This window comes from Passer domesticus, chromosome 2, assembly GCF_036417665.1.
Source record: "Passer domesticus isolate bPasDom1 chromosome 2, bPasDom1.hap1, whole genome shotgun sequence".
Classification (NCBI taxonomy): domain Eukaryota; kingdom Metazoa; phylum Chordata; class Aves; order Passeriformes; family Passeridae; genus Passer; species Passer domesticus.
In genome coordinates, this window is record NC_087475.1 from 62,926,541 (window position 1) to 62,954,247 (window position 27,707).

The 27,707-nt window shown below is 35.8% G+C and overlaps 1 protein-coding gene across 8 annotated transcripts in view; it reads left to right on the forward strand.

The window, feature by feature from the left end:
* Nucleotides 1-27,707, forward strand: part of LRCH1 (leucine rich repeats and calponin homology domain containing 1) — a 115,842-nt gene that overhangs the window by 38,085 nt on the left and 50,050 nt on the right. For all 8 annotated transcript variants that reach the window (XR_010356121.1, XR_010356122.1, XR_010356123.1 and 5 more), the window contains exons 2-7: nucleotides 15,141-15,285; nucleotides 18,208-18,334; nucleotides 23,625-23,730; nucleotides 24,216-24,352; nucleotides 25,577-25,704; nucleotides 27,598-27,682. Coding sequence is in view for 2 of the 8 variants with exons in the window: in XM_064408763.1 (XP_064264833.1) it covers nucleotides 15,141-15,285; nucleotides 18,208-18,334; nucleotides 23,625-23,730; nucleotides 24,216-24,352; nucleotides 25,577-25,704; nucleotides 27,598-27,682 (728 nt within the window). In the remaining 6 variants the exon portion in view is untranslated. The remainder of the gene's footprint in view (nucleotides 1-15,140; nucleotides 15,286-18,207; nucleotides 18,335-23,624; nucleotides 23,731-24,215; nucleotides 24,353-25,576; nucleotides 25,705-27,597; nucleotides 27,683-27,707) is intronic.

Sequence of the window (27,707 nt, forward strand, 5' to 3'; positions counted from 1 at the left end):
CAGGACTCCAGCAGGACTAGGCTGTATTTTTGTTACAAGTTGCCTGAGGAGGGGGATGCTGGTCCAGGTCTGTGCCAGCTTCTCCCTACTCCTACTGATGTCCTCTTGGACAGTCACTGTGTTTGTTCAGGGAACTGCTGGTGTGCCCACATTGCCCAGATTCTGTGTCACAGTCTCTAAGACACTTTGCTTATCAGGCCTGAAGGAAAAGCTAAGTTCCCTCGTTCCTTTGTGCATAGTGTTTGTTTTCCTCTTTGAAAAATATTTGCATGTAAATCCAGTGTGTATATAGTTTTTAAATACTGTTCTTGGAATTTGGCTACAATGTCCAGACTTGTAAGTTACTTGCCTCCTTAAAGCATTTTTTCTTGTTTTTCAATAGAAAAATGAATTGTGGGATAACAAATGAGTCTTCCCTGATGGGAGTTGCTGAGGTTGTTTGCATGGCTTCTGTCGCATTGGAGAAGATGCAGCATGAAATGGAAATGCTAGTGCATACCTCTGAGTTGTTGTTGATGGGGAATTGCTGATGTAATTTCACATCAGCACTCTGACCCATGGGTGTAATGCTCTTTATTAATTATAAAGGGTATTTATAAATTATATGTGCTTTATATAAAAAGTATTTCTTGATAACATACACATACTTTATTAAAATAAGTTAAATCTATTCATACTTGGTTGTAGCGTTTTTATGTTGTGAAAGAGATTTGTTTCAATGAACTTTGCTTTAGACCTTTATTACCCTCTAAAACAAACCTTAAAGTGAGCCTAAATTTTTTTTTTTTCTTCTTTTAACCTCTGAAATGGGCTTTGCTGGTGGAAAATGTCAAGAACATATTTTTTGTTTTGTGATTAAGATACGGCTGATGTGTTGGTGGGAAGGAAGCACGTGGGCAAGATTCTCTTCAGATGTTTGAGAAAAGCAGACCTAGTAATGCTTAGTAACAAATGGCAATACACATGTTTTCAAATCATCTACTGATAAACCACTGGTTTGGCTATTGGCATAGTTTACTAAAGGATCACAGCTTTTATCTTTGGAATTACGACTGAGATTTGTAATGCCAGATATGCTTGCAGATACTTGCCAAACACTTTGTTGTTACAAACTTGTAGTAGAAAATGCTGTGGTTTACAGTCTACTTGTGAGCAAAAAATGTTTGGTGGTGTGTTTTCCCTTCTTTATTTTTATGGGGTTGGTTGTTTCTGTTTTCTTTAATTTCAGCTGAAGTTGGTAACTTAGTTATGTGACCTGATACTTTGTTATAGAAACAAAGTATTTTCTAGTATCAAGGTTTGGGTTTGTATTTTTTTTTCCACCTCCTGTTCCGTTTCTTAAGTACTTTTACTTCTTTATGGTGAAAACACTGATTTATGACAGCACTCAAGGTATGTTTAGCACTGGAAACATTCATTGTTCTGTGAAGAATGCTCCAGAAGGAAATTTAAAGGGTCACAAAGTGAAGCGGCTGCTCAAAGTTATGATTTCATCACTGATAATTAGTAAAGGAAGAAAGCCTGGATATGATATTTGGAAAGATGGTCACAAGCCACCAGTATGACAAATTGTAACCATCTGATTTTGTCTTGAGACTTTATCAGAAGATGTGTTTCAATGCAGGTTAGAAATTCTTCATGATTTTATGCATGGCAGTGGTGTAACATCAACCTTCTGTGGTGGTTTCTGTCCCATTTATGTTCAGGCAAGATTACTTGAGACTGGAACAGCTGCAGAAAGACTTGAATGATCAGGAAAACTGTGGCAAGAGGAAACTAGAAGAAGCCAGCTTGCTTATTGGTCTTTTAGAAGAATTACTGTGAGAAAATAATGTTCTCATGAATATCACTGGGAAAAAGTAGGGGGAGGAATTGTTAAAAGGACAGTCTTTGTCCTTAGTGTTACATATCCATGTGGGTGGTTGTGTAGCAGCTGAGCTGTAGAATCAAGAAAAAAGCCTCCTGCATGTCAGGCATTGGAAAAAGCTGTAGGAGAACTTGTTATTCACAAATGCTTCTGGCAAAAGATTTCAGATGATATAGCAGACCTTGACAGAATATGTCTTAAGCTTCCTGACATTTAAAATCTTCAGATGCTTGATTTGAAAGTACAAATTAACCTTTTAACAAAGTTTTAGAACCTTTTAACCTTTTCCACTTGTTACAAGACCATGGTATAAAATAGATATTTCTGTCCTCAGTCAAGAGTTAAAATTAGGTTTCTGTGAAATCAAATCCTGTTGTGTACAGAAAACAGAGCAACTGACAGTTTATAGCACAACAGTTGTCTCCTATCTTGCACAGAGTATATAACTCTGGGATAATAGTCTCAAATAACACCTTCAGTATATCTGCAGGTGTGCTGGCAGGGAGCTCAGCACAAGCCACATTAGAAGCTTTATGTGTTAGAGTTGCTTTTCTGTTATCTGCTAATCTGTAATAAACAAACTTCAGAGATGAGACTTTCATTAAGCAAGCATAGGAAACACATGGGGGGTATGTGATATTGTCATCTCTGCAGAGAAAAAACTGCTGGTTGAAATGATTCATAGTATCTGCATAATTGGAGCTTTTTTTTTTTTTCCTGAATGAAAATGCATTTATAATTGTACATTTGCTGGTGAATCTCAGTAGAAGTTCTTCCAAAAATAATGAATTTCCTATCTAAATGTTTTGATGACGCAGAGGGAAGAGAGGATATGAGCTGAGGAGAGTATGTGTCAGTCACAAGGATTACCCAGTTTTGGAAAAGTCCAAATAAAAATTTTAGAGCCTCTAGTGAGCTCTATTCCAGGTAAAAAGAGGCTGAATTGGGAGTGAGTTACATAAAAATGTGAGACTGTTGGTTTTTGAATGCAGAAAATAAATTACAATGTGAGAATTCCAGGCATTTTTTCAATTAAAACCACAGTTTTCTAGGTAGTTGTAACCTCTTCTTCCTAGGCATGACTGAACTACTTGATATTGAGATAGTAGTAAGTAATGAGAATTGATTTGGTAGAACTCAAAGTCCTGACAGGATGACTTTTAGTGTTGTCTGAAAAGTCACAAAATCGTCTAACTCACCAGTGGAACTTTTTACCTGTATATTAGTGAACTTGTTGGAGGTACATTTGAAATACCAGTTATTGAGTCAGAGTGTTTAGAGGGTACAGTTAAAAGTATGTTATTAAATCAGTGATTTTTGCAGTGCATTAATGACTTAAAAATTAAATTTAATCAAAATTGCACTTTTGGAACAATATCAGTATGAAATGATTAATAATATCAGTAGAAGTTTAGTCTTTGAGTAATACTAGTGGTAGTGTAAGGTTAGCAGGTTCAGTGTTCTGAACAACCAGGTTCAGCACCTCCTCTGGTGGCAAACTTAAAAGTTAGCAGTTCATCTCATAGTAAAGATTTTAAAATGTGTATGCTGGATAAACAAATAAAGCCAAAAAGTTCTTAACCTCCCACCCAAAAAATCTTTTGCACTTTCTGCTGCCACAGTTTAAGGTGTATTCCCCAAAAATTTCACGTTCTAGGCCTGAAGCTTTTAGCCTTATCTGTTTTTCACAAAACCTGACCTGGATTTGCAGCAGTATGTGTATCAAAATGTTACTTGTCACTGATTTGAGCAGGTTCCCAGCTTGTACAAGGAAGACATTTGTCTTCTGACAAGGGCAATTTAACCCCAACTGTTTCATTAAAGCATTACATTTATCAGCAGGAAGAAGGAGAATTGAGTAAAATGTTGGGGTTTTAGTGGGTTTTTTTTCTTTTTTTTCTTTTTTTTTTTTTGTTTTTTTATTTTTTTATTTTATTTTAATTTTATATAACAACAGTGTTATAACATTGCTATTACTGGACCTCTTAAATCTGAGATGAATTAAATCTTGCTTAGACTTTGCTGTGTACCCATCAGGCTACGATAACTGAAGGGAAATGATGCTGTCCATCAGCTCTTCACAGGACTCCTCATTATGCACCTGCAGGGGTCTCATTTGGGCATAAATAAATGAGCTGATGTAGCCTCCTCAAGATAAGAATTCTGAGTCTGTAGTTCATTACATTTTATTTTAATTATTGATAGGGATGGCATTATGAATTAACACTTTCCTGTCCCTTCCCTGCTTTCTATGCAACCTGTTCTGTCTGTGATAAGCCAGTGTTACCACAGTGAGAGCACACAAGCCATCAGCCTAAGAGGAATGTACAAGGTAAGATAAGAATAAAAGCAAAAGCACAACAGAATTCCTTCAGAAAGAGTACTCAGCCCAAAATCATTCTTATAGAAAAATATCATGGTAATACTTAGCCTATAAGGTACAACTTGGACCTCATGAAGGGTAGTTTGAAAGGAAAATGAACAAGGAAGTAGAAATGAATCTACACCAGAAGCAGAAATTTAGGCCAGGCTTAGTAGGCTGTACTGATGAGTGTTAAATTATTTTGTGCATTTTAGAAGACTGTCTGTGAAGTATACCCTCCAAAAAAAAAACATGACATACCAAATGGAAGAAATTAGACCAGAAGGACACTTACTTTTGTCACTTCAAAATGCACATTGCTATGCAGTTGTTAGGCAGCAATAGCACTGATACTTACCTGTGATTTCAGGCTGCCCACAAATGCCATTGGTGTCTATTGGCTTATTCCCACTTGTATCCCCCAGCAAAAATTATGGCAAATATTAGGTGGTTTCTACCTGCCTAGTCACAGACCCTGGATTGTTTATAAGTAGAGGTTGTGTGTGTGAATTTTACTTCCCCCTCCCAAGTCTTTTTGGAGTCTGTGTATCTGATGTGTCTCATCTTGTAAAGATGTTAGATTAAAATCCTGTTGTAAACTATGACTCGTTAAAACAAGTTAAAAAAAGAAGTTGCACATGTTACCCATCCAACCCCTCCCTGACCTACAAGCAGCATACTGGATATCTATTTTGGTTTTGTTTTCCCCAAAGAAGGCAAGGTTCTTTGATTATGAAGGAAAGAAAAATTAGAAGGTTGAGAAACATTGTCTTAAACTTAAGGAAGAGCCATGGGAACAGTTACATAGGATAGAGATCTCAGTACAAAAATTACAGGTCTGTAGTTCCAGTGGTTCCAGCTATGTGGTTTTTAGTTTGTTTGGGGTTTTTTAAAGGATGGATAAAATATGTACTGTGCTCATTTTGATTTCAGTTCAAGGAAGTATTTTTATTATATTTTCCTTTTGTTTTTCCCCCTCTGTCTAGGAATAGGTATCTGATTTTTGATTAATTATTACAACATAATTTGTTTATTCCAGGATTTTTCTTTCTTGGTACCTTTTTGATAATGTTTTCATGGATTTTTGTTCTGTTTAGAAGTCTGAAATACTTCTTAGCCATTCTTTCAGATGTTGTACCTCCTGTGTAACAGCCACATAATTACTTTATTGTTTAAGGTTGTGCTTGATAGTGTAAGTCAGCTTTCAAGGCACAAAACAAATTTGTATTGATAAGTTGTTACAATTATGTTGTGCTGACTTCAGGAACCGTGGGGGAAGAAGAACTTGAATAATGTAGGTATGGGAGATTAACCCTGACATCTGTGGGAGATGGGCAGACAGAAAGGGAAGTGATTAGATGAGTAATACTCTGCTTTCCGTGCCACTGCAAATTAGCATCAGGTAGTTTTCTCATGTCTTTGCCCTCATGCCTTTGATGTACTTAAAGATCAAATAAGTTTTGCTCATTTCCATGATTGTAGCAAATTTTCTTACAGAACAGTGAGACTGTTCATGTGTAAAATGAATTTAAAATAAGCAAATGTAGCATTTAAATCTATCAGGTGTGAAAAATAGTTATGCTCAAAGTGCGGGCAAGTGAGCTGCTTCACAGAAATTGGTTTATGTGCTACTTGCACCAGATGGTAAATGTGAGGTAACTCCTCTTTGAGCAGGTCACTGAGGCAGATAATGCATAGCATAAGCAGTGTCTTCTGTTCACAGCTTGAGAGGAAAAAATAAATAATAGCTATTAAAAGAGAGAATGGAGTGAAAAACAAACCTGGACATTGCATTCAGCTTGTTTCTTCTTACTACTGATGTCTGTGGGCTGGGAAAGGTTCTAGACCTTACATTACATTCTGCTGTTTTTGAGGACATCAGGTGGAATTCCCCAATGGAGGTGGAAGGTGTTGACTTCCAAAGCAGACAAATTTAAGAAGGATGATCTCTATGGCTAAAACAAGAGATTTGTGCTACAAGGTATCGGAAGAGTATGTCTGTGCAGGGATCCACTGCCTTTTTTGGGATAGAATATAATTCCTGGTTTTATTTCATATGTTTTCCAGTTCTTCAATAGGTAGAAGTTGCTTGAATGAAATAAGCTTGTGTGCCTGCACATTTATATACATGCAAATGAAATTGACATATTTTTCAGCTTTTCTTTTGAATCTGATGAAAGTAGTGGTCTCTGTTCTTCTTTCAGAAAAGAATTTCATAATTTCTTAGTTCTGTTAGACATCTCTAATATACCTGGAAGTCCCCTTATAGCCTACAGTTTTACCTGATCTCTCATCATTCCATGCCAATAATTAAAGCGTATCTGTGGTGGCTGAAGCTAATTTTGAGGACCTTTCCGTATCAAGATCTACTTTTTGTTTTCACAGAGAAGGCAGGGAAAGCCCTGCCCTCATTTGTGGGTGTTTACTGTGAAATTTTCTTTCATGTGCCAATAGGAGCAGTTCAAGCAGATGAGGGAAATGTAGTTCCATACAGTAGAGGGGGGATTCAGCTGGACAGAGTATGATGTAAACACTTCCGTTATTTTCCCCAGTGCTCTGAGTCAACCTACTATAAAGGCTAAAAATGGGAGATAGATGGCAGTTTTTAAAGTTTTTAGAATTGAATGAAGATTTCTTCTTACTGCTACTGTGTCTGAAAAAACACCTGAAATATTTGTCCTGCTCAGACTGATTCGTGCAGTACTGGCATGATACAATCCATTGATCCTTCTTAGGGCTGGTTGTTTACTGAGGAGTGAAAATTAATGACTTGTATCCTCCCTCTTGTGCGGAAGGCGTGGAAGAAGGAATTCTTCATGAACCATGAAGTGGGTTTCATACCAAATGTTTCTTGTGTTGATGGAAAGTATTTGTTGCCAGATACTTTTTTTCCATCACATGATACAAGTGTTTGGGTGCCTATATGTGGCAAGAGGACCCATACAGGAGCACTTCTTGAAGTACTACAGTCTGTGGGAAGGACCTGTGCTGGAGAAGTTAATGAAGGACTGTAACCCATGGGATGAACCTGTCCTCAAGTAGGGGAAGAGAAAGAGGAGGAAGGAGTGGCAGAAATTAGGTGTTTATGGATTGACCACAGCTCTCATTCCCTGTTCCCCTCCCACTGAGGGACATGGAGGCTGGAAGAGAAATAAGAGAATCGTTAGAGAGGTTTTGTAAGGAGTATAAGGGAAAGGGGATTTTAGTTGCTATCGTTTCTCATTACCCTACTCTCTTATTAATTGGCAGTAAATCAGATTCCTCAAGCTGAATCTGTTTTTTTGCCCATGACAGTGATTGGTGAGTGATCTCTCCTGTCTTTATCTTGATCTATTAGCTTTTGCTTTGTGTTTTTTCCCTCTGTCCTGCTGAGGATGGGAGTGATAGAGCCACTGGGTGGGCACCTGTTGGCCAGCTGGTCCACCTTGGTCCACATCTGTTTGTACCCACATGGAGGTCTGCAGGAGTAATCCTGTTGTCTTACTCCCTGTTTTTAGGGAGTCTTATGCACTTTCACATCAGATTCATCTCCCAACAGTTGTTTGGGGTTTTTTTTGTTTTTTTTTTTTTTTTTTAAACTGATAAGGTTAACCCCAAACCATTGTTATCCTAAAGAGAAAGAAATAGAAGCTAAAGGAGAAATGTAAAGGTTGTATGTTGTCACCTAAAAGCAGGTACAATAATGAAGCAGACTATTATAGTAACCTTCATTTTTTTTTATTCCTTCACACTTCTGGTGCTCTTTTGAACATGTTTCATGTCCTTGGAACTAGAGTGTGCCATTGAGCTAATATGCCAGCCTTTTGCTCCCTCCTTCCCCTCTTATTTCATACAGAGGAAACAAAAAACCCTGAAGTGATGTTTGCACAAAATTTTGGGATCACTGGGAGAGCCAGTTTAATCTGTTGGATTGCTGCAGGCTAGTTAGTGCACTACCTGAGGAAAAACATAGAGTTGCATGTTTCTTACATTTGGCCATGCTTTACTTCAGGTTACTGTGGAAAAGTAAGCTGTGTATTACATTGTGGAGTAATTTATGGAATAGAGTAAGTAAGAATTGCTGGGGTTGGATGCAAAGAGGGTCTTTGTCAAATGTATCATCATTTTGTCCAGACGTTGCTGTTGTTGTACAACAGAGGGTTCAAGGATGCCTTGTATTTTTGCATCATGTTACGTGAAGGTTGGGGAAAAGTACTTCAATTGTGACTATTTCAGAACAGACTTTCTTTTTAAGCTGGCCCTGTTGGAAATCAGTGTATATATTTGCTTCCTGCAGTAATGGTTGCAACTGATCAGCCACATTTGTAATATTTTGAAAACTTTTGTGGATGACAGGTTCACAGAAGTGCCCAGGGGGGTTTTAAAATGAACCTTCCTGTTCCTGCCCCCTGCATCCGCTGGGGGTGGGCTCTGAAAGAAGCAGAAGGAGAAACACCCGTGCAGACTGTTGGCCAAGTCTGTGAGATCGGGGCCCCCTCTAGTGGTGACATCTCTGCCAGGCTCCACGATTTCCTGATCTCAGCCTGTTTTTATTCAGTCCGGGATTTTTTCCTTTTTTTCTAAATCCCGCGTTTAGTTCCTCTCTGTATTAGCCCTTTAAACTGTCCACGTATTACACACAGTGGTAAAGAAGAAAATTTTGATATATTAAATCTAGTGATTAAAAGAAAAATTGATACAAAGGTAGACGTATGATCACTTTGAAATTTCCTACATCTTAATTTAACTATGGCTTTGAGGTGGACATTTTTAATGTTGGTTCTTAATGAATGGGAGACAGATGGAAACATACAACATGCTGAGAGTGCTCAAAAGTAGTGCTTACCAAGTGTATGAGATGGCAGAGTTGCTTCATAATCTCTTTAAAATACTTGTCTTCCAAGGTCTGTATGTTTTTGCCTTTCTGCCTGAGACAGATGCACTTCTCTATTTTGAGTCAGCAGCTGTACCTTTGGATTCGGGATTGATCAATGTTCAGATGCTATTGTTGCATACAATAATGATGACTTTGCTGGAATCAATAATGATGGATCAATAATGATGACTTTGCTAGGAATCATCTTTAGAGCTACCCTTTTTTCAATCTGATACAAGTTGTACTTTCAGAAGGAAAAACTTTGAGCCTATGCATTACTGTGTCACTTTTTTTTCTATTAGGGAGCGGAACTGTTTTTACTTTGCTGGATGTTCTTTGTCTTCTGTTATTTGTTACTCTGTTTGCTAAGTAACTGAGATAGAAATGTCTCCTAGTGAAGAAATGCCATGCATTTTTTTGGTGTAACTGTCATGAGCAAAGCAGAATGCATTTGATGCCAGAGGCAGTGGAGGTCTTTGCTGCTTCTTTTTCACTTGTGTGGCACCACTGTCCTAGAAGTTGTTTTCTGCAGTAAAAGCTGGCTGTACACCCAGGATATTATTCATAAATTCTGGCAGAGGACGAGTAGGTATCCTGCCATGAGTATGGAGATAATGACATGTAGGGCATGTCTTAAAAGTATGTAGCACTTGATAGTTCCATTAGTGTTTTCAAGACTGATGGATAGCATTTGTCTCTAGAATGGTGGATTTTCCTTTTTACCATTTGGGGGAGACGGCAAAGTAATTGCTTCATTAGAGAGCATTGACATTTGATTGATCCTCATAGGTGCAATTATATTGATAGTGGATGACTTGCCTTCTTTGCCAAAGTGGGAGACAGCATTTCCAAAGATCTGAAGTGCACTTTAAGTAGATATTCCAAAAAGTGTCCAAGATACGGTGCTGTCATTTGTGGCTTCAGTTCCCAATGAAGATGTACCTTGCTAATGAGGAAATACAGGCTTTCTCAGAGCCTGATAAAACTATGGGGACATTACAGTATAAAAGGAAGAGTTCCGAGTGGTTGTGCCTTTACAGACTTCTTTATGTATTTTCTAACGTTCTTATTTGCATTATGAGATTAGGGTTGAACTATTTTTTTTAGGCTTTTACAGTGAATTGTTTGACTTCCTTGTCAAATGCATTTCAGACATCTCATTTGAATACCTTGAATGGTATCTTAGTGCAAATGCAAATAACTTCTTCAAAATTATTCCTGTCTGTTACTCATTAAGTTCTGAATCCTACAGAAAAAAAGCAACTTAGTGGCTGGAATTAAGGTTGCTTGGACGACTTCTTTCCCTTGCAATGTCTTGATTTCAGGAACTTGATAGCAAATACAGATATTTCATATATATATATATATTTTTAATTTTTTTTCTTGTTCAATGGTGGATAGATGCTTATAGCACAATTTCAGTTTTTGTCTATTGCAGGTTTATGTGCTAGAAACATAAACTTAGAGTCAATGTGTCTAACATCTGAAATGTGTAAATCACTTCCTTTTAAGAAACTGCTTTCTTTAAAGTTCTTTGTCAATATTTATGATGTAGTAGTGCATGTGTGTATTTGTTTAAGGAATTACTTTTACAATTTAAGGTTTTAAGTTGTTTAGCTCTCTCATTAATCATGTGTGTTTAATAATATACTAATAACTGATATTTAAAAATATATTAATCACTGGAAAGTAGTAAAATTGGAGCACTTGAGTAGCTTTAGTGAAAGAAATGTAACTATCTGACTTCTAATACTATTTTGGTTATTTTGACAAAACCATTTTGGTTTCTGCAGTGCAGGTTTTTATACCATGCATATATAGCATATACACACATATAGTGGCACTTGTCTGGCTGTTAATTGTGAAGTCAGGAGGGTCCTACTCAGTGGCAGCACTTCATTGTGGTGGGGGTTTTCAGAGCTGTAGGAATGAAAAGGTTTTGCCGCAGGGATGGGGGCCAGTAATTGCTGCTGTAACGGCAGCGTGGTTCCTGGCCATGCAGTGTGCCAGTTACCAAACAAGGCTTGGAGTCTCTTGTTAAATGCTTATTTACCACTGTGAGCTTTTTTGCTTTTTGTTGTTCACTCCCAGCTAAGGAAGTTCTTATTTTGTGTAGTTCCTGTCTGGCTTCCAACATAGTAACACTTCTCATACAAAAGCCGTGTCATTGCGCCAGAGTTCTGCTGACTCTTTTACAGATCAAGAGTCCCTCTAATATTTTTCTAAACTGGCTTGCTTATTTTTTTGTGTTCTGTTACTTTATTTTGGAATTTTAACAAACTTGTTCTTGGCAGGGAAAGATGAAGTGAAGCCAGATGTAGTTTGAGAATGTCTTGGTGTCACAAATAATGAATGAACGGTATATTTAATTTAAAATAGGAAGCTCACTCCATTGCGTGGACTCCCTTGCCCCATTGTTTGGTATTTGTGTCACCTATTTCATAATGGAAGTTACAGGAAGTAGAGACCTCAGGTGAAACCTACCTGTACTGTCTTGGCAACCATGAAATGTTCTTCTGCTATTATAGATTCAGGAATTAGATCTCCCTTGTGTTGCATAGTCTAAGCAAATTGTTTAAAATTCTTTTAAACACCAGCAAATTCCACCCCTCTGTTAATTTCCATTTCTGTAGCAAAAGCCAGTCTGTACAGTAACTTCATTATTAGTTATTACCGTGAAATGTTATTTTTCAAATTAGTGATATAAGGGGGTGTGCAGCTTAGCAATTTGGGAAGTGTAAAGACTTGCAGGAAGAAACTAAAGGTTTGCCAACTAGTTGTTTCTGTATTTCAAAAATATTGTCACAAGTGGTTTAAAATGTAGTTTCTGCATTCTTCCTTTTCCCTAAATAACCTAAGAGTGCCTTAGCAAAAAAATTTCAGAAAGTTTATGAATGGTGACCAAGGTACAAAACCAAGGTACAGGCATGCTGTTTTTCTCAATATGCTCAAATGATTCTGCAGTTTCCTGAAGTCTTATCCTTTGTATTTTATGCTAGAACTTGTATTTCAGGTTAACTCTGAGTTTTATACAGACTTACTTTTTCCTCAAATTTCTGCATCTTATCTTCATATAAAGTAGTATCAATAATTGTGTGAACTTCAGAGGTTTCTCTACATGTTTTATGGGCTTATAAGGTACAGTATAAAACTGTTATGCAGGCTGTTTTCCCTTTAGTTTCTTACAACATATGCTTTCCTCTGTGGAATTTTCAGAAAGCTGCTAAGCTTTCTTCACAGCTGCATCATGTTCAGAGGCTTGCATTCATTCTAGGATTGTACAAAAGCAATCTGTTTTCTTCTTTAACTTCCATATGATCAGGGAGGTCTATTTTTTGGCAAAAGTTATATCACAAGTTAAAAATGCAATGGACATTCTGTATGTCAGATTCCATTCCAGTACTATGTGGAATGGAAGACATTCAGATTTCCTGTTAATGATACCTTCCATCGGTAAATTATAGTGACAAACTTCTGCTTTTTCTATTAAGTTACGTTACAACAATGTAAATATAATGTGCAGCTTTTATTACCCTGCCCTATAATGTGAATAGGTTAGATTTTTAAAGATCATTTTTATTATCATCATTATTTAGGAAGCAACAGTAGATATAAGTGTTGAAATTATTTTACTGTGATGACTACACAGCAACAAATAATTGACTTCCTTTGTTGTGCATGTAGTGTGACCTATAACCCATGGTCCTGTGGATGACAGGAAGGGATTTGTCTGTGATGATCTGTGTGGCTTTTGTTTTTCTTTCATCACTTTGACAGAGTTAAAACCTTGAGAACAAAAAATAGCAATAAATAATGGGGAAAAAAGGCATTTAACTGTTTTAGTAATGCCTGTTTTAGGACTGGTGTCAATCTAGTTGCTATTTTGCTTTTTTGAGATACTAGAATTTTTTAAGAGTGAGTCATATATTGTGGCAAGAGTATTTTATTTGATGTGAAGATAAATGAGAACAGGCATGAAGAGAGAGCTTAGGTGGCAGGCTGCAGTTTTAGGAGCTTGAGAAGAAGCAACATTTTAGTTTTCCCAGGTTTTGATCTGTGTATCACTGGAGCAGGATCAGGTGAAGGATGAGTTGTTCCTCTCCATTAGTGCCATACAGGTTGTTTTCAACCCAGACAGGAGAGTTCACTCGTCTGGATTTTGCTGCTCCTTCCACTTTAAAGGAGAAAGTGAGCAGGATATTCCTGGCAATGGAAAAGCATGATTTTAAAAAAAGTGAGGTTTTCTTTGCACTTGAATTGTAAAATATGAATAGCCCCTGCATGATGCAAAAAGTTACAGCATGGCAGTCTTCTGTTAATATCTGATAATAAACATAGCTAGAAAGGCAGCAGAATTCTTTTGGAATGCCATGCTGATAAACAAGTGCTCTCAGGATAAATAGAAAACAGTAGAGAATTAAAGCACTAAACCAGAGGAATAATGAAGAGCTTTCTCCCGCTTTGAAACAGTAGTAAGGGTCACTCAACAGGAAATGCTTTAGTTTGATGTCAGAAATGAAGGGAAGCAGAAGGTGAGGTAATGCTGTGTCTAACCACCATCAGATTCTGGTAAGAGAAAGCAGAGCAATTAGAGTTGCTGTTGTATAGTAACTTAGAAGTGAATAATTTTGGTTGAGGTGCTCAATTCGATCATGCTGCTGTTAGGGTCAGCAGAACTGCTCTCAGTTACTGTGCCTGCAGAACATCACAATTGCCTTGGTAGGGGATGGACTAATGAAACCAACTTCTTGTTGGAAGCAACGAGGTGAAACCAAGTGGAGGCTGACAAGACTAGAGTGTGCTGAATTTCAGCTCACGTTGCAGGAGACAAGAACAAAACTTATAAGTCCTGGCTGGTGATAGGTTTGAATTCAAGCTGTGCTTCAGCACAGCCAGCTTCAAAGGAAGTTAAAAAATTCTTCAGACTTCTACCTGTTTGTTCACAAAAAGCAAAAATATGATTTACAGTCCTGAGGACCGGGCCATGGAAATAATCCATATTTTGGCTGCTTTTTTAAAAATTTATTTTAAGTAAGCTTTGAAATAAGCTTTGAAGGATCAGGCACTAGGCTTAAAATAGCAGCAGTGAAGTGAGGAGATCATTAAGTTCTATTTTTTTCCTTACCATCAGACATTTCACTTTTTGCATAGGTGCATTCCTCTTCCTTCCACTTCACAGGTGACTGTTCTTCAGGTCAAGTTATCAGGCTAGCAACATGGGTAGGTAGCATTTGTCTACTTTCTGAGGATAAGATTTCTTCTGCAACACTACTTAAGCAATGATTTGAACCCAGTTGATTCAGTTGAATGCTGCCATGAATTATTATTTTATGACTTGAGCTCACATCAGTATTGTGATACCCATTCTTCATACAGTGGTAGTTAAGTAACAAAGCTCAGTAACATTTTTTCCTCCTTATTTTTCCTTGTGTCTGTGTGCTTAGAATGGCAAATGAAGAATGAATAATTGATCAAAAGTCAAAAGCTTTTGTTCTGTGGGTACAAGCAGTGTCTTGGGGGATTGGAATCCATCACTGTTGTCTTGTATGTACTTATATAAAATCCATTCTTGAAGACCACCACTATTTCTTTGGGTAGCATTCATTTATAAATGGTTTAGACTCAGGAAATATAGGCCAGTTTGAAGAATTACCTGATTTATTTATCTGTTTAAATGGATTAAAGATATAATCCTGCTTGTTTTCTCTCAATGTTGTAGTTATTTGCAGATGTCTAACTGTGTATTGGCTAGATCTTTGGGTATATTATATGAGCTTTAGAATCTCTTTGCAACTATTTCCTCAGTATATTGAGTCCTGCAAATAATTACTTTTTATTAGACCAAATAAATCCTAATTGAATGTTTGCTCTTTTATATGCAGCCTGTTCCATTTCAAAATTGTAAAAGTTTGCTCTAGTTTTACTTTGCATAATAAAGACCTAGTTTGCTGCTTCCCTGTAAATTATATTTATGCACTTTAATATAATGCAGCTTTTCAAAGTACATCTTTCTAATGATTAAAAAAATGTACCTTTTCTCTTTTTCCTCTTTTCAGATTTATCCAAGAATAGGTTGACTGAAGTTCCTACGGAATTGTGCCATTTTGTGTCACTGGAAACACTAAATCTATACCACAATTGTATCAAAGTTATACCAGATGCCATAGTAAACTTACAAATGCTAACTTACTTAAATTTGAGGTAAGTTTATCTTTGCCACGTTTTTTTGTTTATTTGCAAATATGTAAAACTTTTTTGTCTGTGCTTTGTAAAGTTCTGGAACAACTGACTGCATTTTTTCATGTTACTGAAAAGGGTAACACAAAAGCTCACTGGCCTCAGAGACAGCTCTGTATGAAGGCATCATAAATGCCAAAATGTAAAAATAATTATTAAAAGAAAACCAAGAAAGTTAATCCAGTTCTGTCCCTTAATCTTCTAACAAATCCAGAATGCTAATCACATCCGTACAGTTGTATTCTTTTAATTCACTTCTGATGACTAATTTTGTAAAGCTTGAAGAACATTTTGCAGTTCAAAAGATGGAGGGACAGAGGACTTATATTTTTCACCATGGGGAATAGAATGGAAGACTGAGATACTATATCTATCACTAGCATAGTCATATTATGAAAGAAATATAGTTGCTGCCTTTTTGAGAAGAAAATGGCAAAGCATTAGACATCTTTGCCTCCTTTCCAGGAAAAATCTGTGTGAATAATAATCAGTACAGAGAATTGCTGCTAGTTAAAGTGCATGTGAATGCACATGTGCTCTTGATGGAGGGCAAGTGAGCCCTTTTTCAGCTGGGTCAAGGTGTGGAGTTTTCTTTGTAGTTTAATGTGTAAAAACTGTAATAGTGAAGATATATCAGTCTGATATTTGTGAGAATGAGGTCTGAGTAGAAGGTGAAGTGTCTCTCGGCCTGTGAAATTCAGGGAATGAAGTCCTGATCATCAGTTTTATCAACACTGAAGATCTTTCTCATGTCTTATTTTCTCAAGTCTACATTATTACTATACTGCAGTTTTGGCCACTGTGGAACACTATTTTGTCTTAAAAATTTAAGTGGAGTAGTGTGTCCTGAGAATTTTGCACACATACAAAAAACAGGAATTGAGATTTTGAATTAGTGTTTGTTAGATATACATGAAGAACTTAAAACTGGATTAAGTTATTAAATATGCATAAAACATCTTGGTAAATTTAGGAATTAGAATTAACTTGGTAAGAATTCAATGTCATGAAACAGTGAATTAGAACTCTGTGTAGTGATATAATTTGTCTGAATCATCACAAAACTAGAGTAGATTTTATATCACTATGAAACTAAATTGAGCAAAATAAAAGTGATTTTTTATTTGACTAAATAAGGACATTTCTCTCAGTTTAAAATACCCTGTTTACCTGGATGTGCCCTTCCCCATATTAGTTGAACATGTTGAAGGGTCTGAGGAAAGAAATACATCCTTGACTTTCTAACCACGTTGCTTCTTGGCAAGAAATACATAATAGATTTAAAATGCATATTTTTCTGCCTGTTGCCAGCAGAGCCCATATGCTGAATAGCATTAGAAAGTGATGCCAAGAGATCTATATATAGTTTTTGGGCCTTGGTGGATACTGTTCATGTTTTATTTAAAGAAATTCCTTTGAAACTAATGATGATTTATTACTCACTTGCCCTGGCTATGTTCTGTTCCTTATCTCTTACTGGATTGCATCTGAGTTCTGTGGAGCTTAAAAATTGGTTTTACTTATTTTTTATCTGATCTGCGGTACAGGAGTTACTGTTTTAGACTCTAAGCTTCCTCTATTTGAGTTCTTTAGAACTTGAAACAATACTTCCAGGTAATTTTTCATAAAAGTTATGTCTTGGCCTTCTGTAAGGACATTAGAATTAAGAAACCTGGCTCCACAATAAGCATTCATACTTTTTTTCAGCTTCTGCTGGTTAGCAGTTGGGGTTCTCATTTTTATTTACTTTGGGTTTGTTACTTGATATCTGTCTGTATCCTGGCATGCACAACAGAGATAAGATGGCAGTTTGCTTTGTACAACGTTTTGGGACTGTTTTGTAGAGCATGAATATGCATCTCGATATGCAGCTTTGTAGCACGCTGCTGGTCTGGCTCTTGAAGAAATGCTTTGTGGACTTGCAACTTGTGGAATGCAACTTGTGGAATTTTGATTTTTGCCTGTCTTTGTTTCTTGTCAATATTGCAACTCCTACTGAAATTACACAGGACAGTTTTTGCCGTGTGTTCCAGAGTGTGGTCATAGATTTTTGCTTTCTGAAGCCTTAACGTGTAGGCAGGAACTAATAAAAAGGGTTTATACTGGGGTAGCACTTCAAGTTACTGTTCATTGTTTTATTACATGTTAATAATCACAAGAAAGAAAATGTTATATTTTAAGGAAATTTTTAAATAGTCCAGAAGAAACTTAACTATGTTATTCTGATAAGCATAAAGTTTCTTCTGGGAATTGAGCCACGAATTACTATTTTTAGTCTTGTGGACATCACAAAGGGTCATGGTATTTGTCATCTTTAAGCTCTACCTTATGAATCTTGGGAAGAAATGAACCACTGATAGTCCCAGAAATATTTGCTGTGTTTACCTGGGTTAATAGGACAGAGCCATAGACCGAGACATACCAAGTAATCTTCGACTATAAATGTGCTTTAAATTAATTGAGAAAATAACCATTTGTCTGTGATTTATGTATTTGTCTTTCAGCTGGAACAAAAGACATCCATTTTAATGGCACATAAAACCACGGGAATGTTTAAATATTTGCAAAATACTGTCTCAGTTGACTTTCCTGTATTCATTAAGAAGGGAAACAGCTGTTCTTTGTGACAAACAGACTTTTTACCATGTTGTTAAACTGATACAATGCATTTTTTCCACAGTGGTAAATTCTGCAATATTGTTAGTCAATAATCAGGTGTTTCTAATGTGCAAGTGTCTTCTTATTTATTGCGTTTTGAAAATTCCAATTTTATCTGCATAAAATATGACCCACGAAAATGAAGGTATTTTGCAGCTCTCAGAGTTTGTGAGTATACAGTAGAACATCACCAACAGTTTTAATATTTTTTGTTTTGTTTTGTTGCAGTCGAAATCAGCTTTCTTCTTTGCCAGCTTGCCTGTGTGGTCTTCCTCTAAAAGTCTTAATTGCAAGTAACAATAAGCTAGGTTCCCTTCCAGAAGAGATAGGTCAGCTAAAACAGTTAATGGAATTGGTATGTTACTGATCTTTTTTTCACTTTTTATTTTGACTTCTTTTGAATTTAAATAGAAACAGTAAAATTCACTTTTCACATATATTTGAACAAGTGCTTAATACTATAATGTAGTTTGCACAACTTAAGTTTTTAACTTCTCAAGTGTGTTGGGTAGTAACACAATAGGAGTTTGCTTTATATTCTTCAGGACTCTTTTAAACAGTATCACTGCCCTTGGTTCATTCAAAACTCAGTTTCAAAGTTCCTCATCTTTACCAGTGTTGCTCCCTGCTTGCCCCGGCTCCCTGTTTCACTGTATCAGGTCCTTAAATTCTGGCATCAGGCTCTACAAGGTTGCACCCCCTGTAGAACCCTTCCCTCCTGCTTCCTTTCTGTGTTTTTGCTATCTGCTTACCACACTGCATTCCACTCGAGCTACTGGTCTTATCAGTCTATTTTCATTTTATTTCACTGCATTTGTCATGCAACCTTCCTTTCCTGGAACACCCATCTAAACAGATCTACAAAATGATTATACTCCTTGTTTTCAAAGCTGTCTACACAAGTACTGTTTCTACAAGCAGTAGATCATTTAGAATATATTGTCCAGTCAATGACAGTCTGAAAAAGCAAAACTTATTGGGTATTAATTTAATTGCTCTTGTTTGTGGAAAGTATATATGAGAATGCCTCACTTTCTCTTCCTCTGCTATATATTGTAGGCTGAGACTGAATTCTTTATGGCATAAGTCTTCTATTTATTTCTATTCATTTTGACCTTTTGAGATAGAAATTGACAAACTGTATTTTGACACTGCTAATTTATGCTTAGTAAAACAATCAGATTTGAACTTCCTTCTAGCTGCTGGTATCTCCATTGACAGCATTTACCCTGCATTGCTTTTCTGTGCCTGAAAGTGCCTTCTTATAATATTCTTGTTTTTATGATAGTATTTTCTCCAATAAATTATGTTACAGAAATTAGTAACATTGCTTGAGGCCCCAGTGCTGCTATTGATTCTTCATATGTAGTATGAAGTGGCAGCTGTGGGGGTTTTTCCTTCTGGTATTCTTGAGCAGCATCCTGTGGTATCAGGCTTGTGTTATATATTACAATTGATGTGGCTGTTGATGAGAATGGTGAGGGTAGTTACCTTTTCTTTCCTTTCTGAGTTATGACTGAGTTCAAGACTATCAAGTTTATTTTCTTTGGTGAGCATTATTAATTTATTTTATCAAATGTTTTAAATTTTTATGTGTGTGTGGTGGGTTTAGTGAGATTTACACAGATGGTTCTGATTTAATTATTCTTAAAAATATGTTAGGTAATAGCACTGTTTTTGTTGTGCTTAAATAGACACAATAGAAGGTGACGGTTCCAGTTTTATAAATAATTTAAATTAAATTTAGTAAAAAGGAAAAGCTTGAAATCAATGTTGATTATACCCAAAGCAGATTGGGTTTGTTTTGTTCAAGCATATAATTTATTTAAATTCTGGAATTCTGGATTTTCATATTGCTTTCCAGTTATGGTATAGTTTGTGTTACTGTTTGTCATGAAGAGCAAAACAATTTTTGCTCTAAAAGTATGTCATATGAGAGCTCTAGCTACATGTCACTTTGGTAGCCTAGAAGATGCATGAAAACTGAAAAAGGTCTGATGCTTGTTCTTTTTGACTTAGAAGGCATTGGTGGCGGGGGGAGGGGGGGGCTGAATGAAAAACAAGTTTTTGTTAAATTGAGCATGAGTCTGTTCAGATGACCTGATTACACAGTTTGATGCTACCATGTTTGTTTGGTGCATTTCTAGCGAAATGAGTTGCACTATTTAACTGGAAATGAAATAACTGTGATGTATTGGGAGAAACAAATAGTGGTAGGATTGAGAGTGGGGAATCTGTGTTGGCATGTAAACTGTAAAGCAGTTTAGATAATAAAGGTGATCATTGTTCTAAAACACATAAAAGAAACAAACAAAACACATGAAGTCATGTTGCAGTTGTTGCACAAAAAGTTCAGCTGTGAAGAGCAATGCCAGAGTCTGAATGGTGTTGTTTTGGTGTGTACACAGTGCTGGTGCTGTCTGGGCCAGGGGATAAACCCTGAGATGCCACCTGGCTCTGTGCAGTTCCCATATCCATAGGACATTTCTGAGCAACCTCAGGTTCCCCAGGTGTTTCACAAGCTGCATGCAGTGAGATCTGTATGTACATAGCAAAGGGTTCTTTTTATCTACTTTTTTAATACAAAATGTATATAGTCATTGTAGAATGATGCAAACATAGTTTGCTGCAAATTAGGTCTTTCCAATAAATTCTGCATTTTCCTTTCTATCCTCCAAAATGGGCTAGGTAATGTTTTTCTATTACAGGTACATATTTTTATGAATTTCATACCTGTAGCGTAGAATAACTTTGATATTACATGCAGAAACCTTTCAGGTATTCTTTTAAATTTAGGGTTCTGACAGCTAACTTATTTTGGTGCTTGTAGCATAAGTTTTTGTCCCTGCAGAATGCATTGTAATTATTTGGCAAAAAATTTGGTTGGGAAGTTTACTTTTATTTGCTGCAAAAAATCCTTTGACTCAATCATGCCTCTACTGTCAGCCAGGAGAGTGCAAAATTAGTGTGAAGATAATCTGAAACTTACTTTCTGCCAAGGAAAAGTAATTGGGCAGAGATGGCTCAGTAATTGTACCCAAAACTATCATATGTACAATTCCATTCTCCATTCTATCAGGCAGTGTTGCACTTCTGCCTTCTTCAGATAACAGCCCTCTCTATCTCTGGGATGCTCCTATCTCATGTTGGAAGCCTTCAAATTTCTCACCTGGGATTTATGTCCTTTTCCTCATTCATCTAATCAGAGACAGCAGCCTGACCATGTGGGACTTGCTGCCTGCTGTTTGCTACAAGGGTCCGTGTGTTCACAAACTGTGTAACTTCTTTTTACTCTTCAGTACAGCTTCTGTGTCACAAGCTCTGACTGAATGCAGGTGCTTTTTAGAAACAATGGCTCAGTCGGGAGTGCTGAGTTTAAAGTTATGAAAGGAGGAAGTTCACCTCAATTTGAATGGTTTGGATAAACTTCTGTGTGTGTATGAATAAATATGTTAATGTGGAGTCAGAGTACCTTATTGTTTTTTCTGTTTATCTTGCTGAACATACATGCTGAATTGGATTGGTTTAAGGCCATTTAAACATTACCATAAACAAAGGGAAACAGTTGATGATTTTGCTTTCATGCCACTGAGCTTCATGACACAGAAATTAATATTAAATTTCCTTAATTTATTAAATGTTAAACAAAACCCTTACATTTCTCTGATTTTGACAAATTGCCTTGTCATGGCAGGACATGGTCTATCTGGTGAGAACAAAATAGAATTAATACCAGAAGTATGACCTCAGCAAATACTAGTTCCCCATGGAACTTGAGTGTTTGCACTTCAGTTACCTGCAAATGTCCCTGAAGCCGAGTTCCAAACTGCTGGTTTCCTAATTCCTTAAAAAATTACTGGCTTGGAAACCATAGGTGTTTGATAGTATTGCTTCCATTGTTGGCAAAGTAATGAGAAAGTTTAACACTGTCTCTGTCACAAACACACTCATCAAGTCTAATAATAGTCAAGAGCATAATTATAAGCGTTGCAGGCCTTTGTTTTCCATGGCTATTCAAACAAAGTAATAAAAAAATGCAAGTTGAACGACAGTGTTTAGTAGGCTAAAGGATACTGCTGTCTCTAGAGATCTTGTGAATGCTGACATGCTGTCACAACAGATCAGTCTTATTGAGGATGTTTTGAAAGGCTGTAAGTGGAAGTGGACTTCGTTTTTGAGGTTACACACTGCCAGCTTTCTTTTTCTTTTTTTTTTGGTGCTTCCACTAGAATTCTCTGTCTCTTACCCTGACTTGTTCTGGTATGTGTGCCTAAGTACACTTGGTCTAGAGTTTCTTTGCCACAAGGTGACTTGAGATTCTGTGCCCTAAAAATCAAGTATCTAATTATGAAGTAATTTAAAGACTGTAAATTAAAAATAGGACAGCAAAGCTTTAAAAATAAATGATCAGGGAACAGTGCAATTAACCAAACGTTGTGACAACTTGGGCAAAAGTGCACTCATTAGCTGGGATTTTTAATTTCCTTGTCTAAAAGCTACAGTAATTTCCTGACTGTGTTTTGAGAAGGGAAGGAAGTCTTGGCAGCAACAGGATTCTATTACAAGAAGAAACTTGTTGGATACAGGGTATAGCATTGCCAGATCACATTTTGGTTTTAGTATCATTTTTTTGTTAAGTAGATTTTAGGCTCAAAGATAGGGAGTTAATATAATGCTTTTGACTGGCATTAAAGCAGGCATCGTCAAAAACATGACTTGGAAATCTGGCTTCTCCAACTTTTGTCTATGGCTTCTCCAACTTTTGTCTAGGTGTTCTAGATACTTTATAAATACATTTGAAACAGTTGAGAGAGTAGGAGTATTCAGTTGGCTTTTCAGGAAAATGGGGCATTACCCCATTTAGCTTTCATTCTGTGAGATACTGTATCCTTCTTTTAGTACTGAAATGACAGCATAATTGGGACATTACTGAAATTTGCAGGTTGCCTGGGATGTGAGCAGAGGTTTCAATGTCCATTTGGCAGAAAAAAATGATAGCTAGTATTTAACAATTTTCTCATCACAGACTGACTTAATCCAAAGAGTTGATCTTTCAAGCACATTCATAGCAGTTTCTAGCTTGAAATAGTTAAGTAATGCCAAATAAGCTCTGTCCCTTTTCATTATGGTCTGCTGCGTGTCATGATGATAAAATATATGCCTTTACTAACCATCATTACAGAATGCTATTGCTGTATTACTAGTATTATTTTTGTTATTATATATTTTGATTAAATATTCCATCTAGAAGAACGAGAAGCTTTTTTAAAACTCAGATCCACACACTAGGATTTTTACATTTCATCCTAACATATTTGGTTATATAATTACTATACTGAATTCTTCAGATGAAGAAAAGAGCAGAAAAATAGAACTTGTTAAGTAAGTAGTTTTAAATATTTCTGTAGAGATTAAATTAATTTTCAAAATCAACTTGTTCTCCAAATAACAATTTGCTCTGCTTTTAATGAATGTACAGACATTTTCCAATGTGTTTATTTTGTTGTGACTACAGGACATAGATGGTTGCACTTTTTCAGGTTAATAAAATGTCACAATGATAACAGCATTTTAGTTATGTTTGTATTATGGAACATGTAGGAGCTGGAAGTTCATCATTATTTATTATTACTGTTTCACTGTAGGATGTCAGCTGTAATGAAATCACAGCTTTGCCACAGCAGATAGGCCAGCTGAAATCTTTAAAAGAACTGAATGTCAGAAGAAATTACCTCGAAGTTTTACCCCAAGGTAAAAGCAAATGAACAAAAAGTCTTCACAGTAGCTCTTCTTGTTATAATTTTGACAGTATTTTTAAATCATATAAGTAGTTATTGCTAAAAAGTAGGTATTTGTGTTCAAATTTTATTCCATTTGGGTCTGCAGAATATAACATTCAATGGTATCCACTGAAGAACAGTGTGTGAGGTTTCTTCAATGTATCCTCATGATTCTAGGCAACTTTTAAGTTAAACAAGTGTCTGAATGTAGTATGGGAAGTGTCAGCTGATTTTCAGGGAAAATAAAAATTTCAAAGTATTTGTTTTAGAATTTCTTGTCACTTGTGTAACAACACTCTTTTATTTCACAGTATAAAATGGAGTAAATGTTGATATTATTCCTCCCTGAGTTTGTATTTTTCCTGAATGCAAAAGAAGGGTTATTAAAAACATTGTATTATTTTATGCTAAAAATAAAAACTGATATAACACCTTCTCTCCTTTTATTACTTTTAGAACTAGTACAGCTTCCCTTGGTAAAGTTTGACTTTTCCTGCAATAAAGTGCTTGTGATTCCAATTTGTTTTAGAAAGATGACACAGTTACAAGTATTACTGCTTGAGAATAATCCTTTGCAATCTCCACCAGCACAAGTAAGTAATAATTGAAGTTGTGTCTTAATATTGGATGGCTGCTAACACATTTTAGAGTGTAAAATGTCACCTTCTGCAATTGCAGGCTTCTGAATTTCAGTCATCACAGACTGTTGATAGTTGTTGATATTTAAATAAGACATAGGATGTATCTAAATAAGACATTAAAAATATCCTCTGTTCTCAATATGAATTTGTACAGCACTTAAACTAACACACACATCTAGAAGATGTTGATTCTGTTAGCTGTTAATTTTTATGATTTCTATCTGCATATGAAAATTAACATTGGAATGTGTATATAACTTAAAAAAAAGTAGTGATATACTTCCTGGGTATTTTTTCTTTCTGGTAAAATGAATCCAGTTCTAGGAGGTTCTACAGTGATTTGCTAACTTTAACTTAAAAAATATGCCTAAATAGTCTAAAACACAATCCATGTGAAGTTTATTTCACTTTATAGTGTAAGTTCATAGACTGTGATGCACAAAGAAATAAAACTCCTCTTTGGAGCTGTAGGCCACTCTTAGTAATAAAGATAAGTGAATGCAGCCTGTGTTTGCTGCTCAAAGGACTATTTTATATTCTTTTTTATTGTTGTTAACTTACTGGACAGTAAATTCAAACTGCATCTCTGAAAGCCACAAGTGTTCTGGCTCAACAGTTTTTTAAATACTTAAGAATTTTTATTACATTGGAGAAATGCTTTTCATAATCAATAGTGATGCTGCCTTTAAACTAAAAAATACAAAGCAAGAGGTGTGCACTTAAAGAAAAAGTTATGAAATGACAATGAATTGCATCATAAGTATTCTTGGACACTATTAATAACCATGTGACCAAGAATATAAAGAGAACACCAGTTAATTAAATGTCATGATACGCTAATTTTGAAAATAATTAATTACCCAATTTATGTTACTAATAGGCCATACCATATGTTTGAATGTCTTTTATTTTCAAGTTAGATGCTCATTTGGATTTTTTTAAAGAATACATTATTTTCTTGTTTTCTCTCTTAGGCTCTGAAGGTATTTATATTGGTAGACAGAAATAATTGAGTATATAATTGAAGTACTTAGTAAATTTTAAAAAAAATCAATTTTCCTTTAAGTGAAATTTATAATATTAGTTGAATTTCAGGGAGGTTTGTACTAAGTGACAATTGGAATAAATTGCCTTTTTTATTCTAATTTTAAACCTATTTTTTTCCTTGTCCCACAGATTTGTACAAAGGGTAAGGTGCATATATTCAAATATCTGACTGTACAAGCCTGTCAGATTAAAACAGCAGACTCGCTGTATCTTAATGCCATTGAACCACAGCATTTGCCACAGCCTGTGGAAGAGAGGTATGTATGAAAACCTCACTTATTTTTTTCATGTAACATTTACAAACAATTAAATAGTATTTATCTTTAGATTCCACAGTTTTGTTTGTTTAGATGCTATTCAAAGTGTACTTTTTTTGCACAGAGATTTCATTTACTTTTATTCTAATTCAATCCCTGTAAGAGTTCAGAAAATTAAAAATCAATTCTGATTAAAGTTAACAGCACATTAGTTAAGAGTTTAAAAGTGAACCTTAGTTTAAATCTAACTTCTTTCTAGTGGACTCCTGGAACATGTTGAAAATAATCAGATGGTAGTTACATTAGGTGTTGGCTTGATCTATCTACACATTAAAGCAATTTTAATTTCACATGTTTTGTGATTTTTGTGATGTGTTTTATGATTTATATGTGATTTATATGTTTGCACTTTTGTGACATTTTAATCTTTTTTAATTTATCCAAAATCATCTGTCAGACAAAGAGAACTGCATGAATGTCGAGATGCTTTTAAAATGCAGTGTGTTGATTTTTTAGCAAAATGAGGCAAAATCTTCTATCTGGTATCAGTCTTGTAGGAAATGGCATCTTGTACCATGGTTTAAGGACAGAAACCAGATACAAAGCAGCTCCTTTCTATGAGAATCTCCATAGCTGGTTGGAAATCAGCTTTTAGCCCAGTCTTTCTTTGCTAACAAGGGCAGTGTACTGTAACCAATCAGAAAAAGTATGTTATCTTTGAAGAGAAGTACTCAATAAAAACAAAGTGTTGATATTAGTAATAGTAGAGATATTACTGCTAAAATCCTGGGAGGAAAAACATCCAAGCGCTGTTACAGAATCCCCCTTTCAGTCATCTTAAGATTTAAATCAAATTGTTTCTGTCCACGTACCTTTGGAGACCCCTTTGTGAATTTCTGTCAAATAAATGTCACAGGTAAGAAGAATCCAGGATGAAGAGTAGGTGTTTCATTTGGGAAACACTTACTGGTTTTCTATTTTGTTCTTTTAGTATACAAGAAAATTGTATACAGGAATATCATGTCCTGTATGGTATTTTGGTCACATTGGAGAATACAGGTTTAGGGTAAGGGGATGGTACAGAGTAGATTTCCAAAGGCAGTTTTTGCAAAATAATCTTCAGTGTTTACTGATAAGAGGTAATTTAAGATTAGGAGTAATGAATCAGATACTTTATTCGCATGAAGGCTGATAAAGCTCCTTTCTTAAATTGTGATGTAAATCTGAATTTAGTGTCACAGCTTTCAGGATAGCAAAAAAAGGGATATAAGTTATATTTAAAAAAAAAATTTAGGTGATGAGAGTACTGCATCTAATAGTGAACTTTAAAATGAGTAGAGGTCATATTGGGTAATGAAACCAGAATAGAGAACCTTTGCCGTTATTACAGTGATTTTTCTCAAAAACCTAAATTCCAAGGTCTATTTTAAGGCACCAAAAGAAGGTTTCTGTGTTAATAATTATTTCAAGCCTGAGGGAGATACATGTTCTGTTTTAATGGATCAGTGGTTGCAATTGTGTCAGATGAGTCCACTTTGAGTTTTACTATTTTGGTTTCTTCGTCCATGGCTAAATTGCTTCAGTCCTGTGCTGCTTAGCTAGTGACTAAGCAGTTTTGCATAGTGTATAGACAAAAGCAAGGTAGGAGCAGATTATTTCTGTTGCTTCATTAATCCTTAGGTTTATTATAATCCTTCATTAGTCCATTCAGTCTGATCTATTTTACCATCACCAGATTAAATGTTTGGTATTTTACTGTACTAGGCTATTTCACCTTCTACCATTAAGAATAGTTTGAAACTTGCTCAGAGTTAAGTGAAACCAGAACAGAATTTGAATGTAAATGCTATGATAGCTTTTTATTGATTTTTAGTTTTCTATATTCACATCTAGCATTGATGACATCTACCCAAGTAAAAAGGATTCAGATTCAGGTGTTGGTAGTGATAATGGTGATAAACGTTTGTCAGCAACAGAGGTAAGTTACCTGCCTTTTGTGTCAA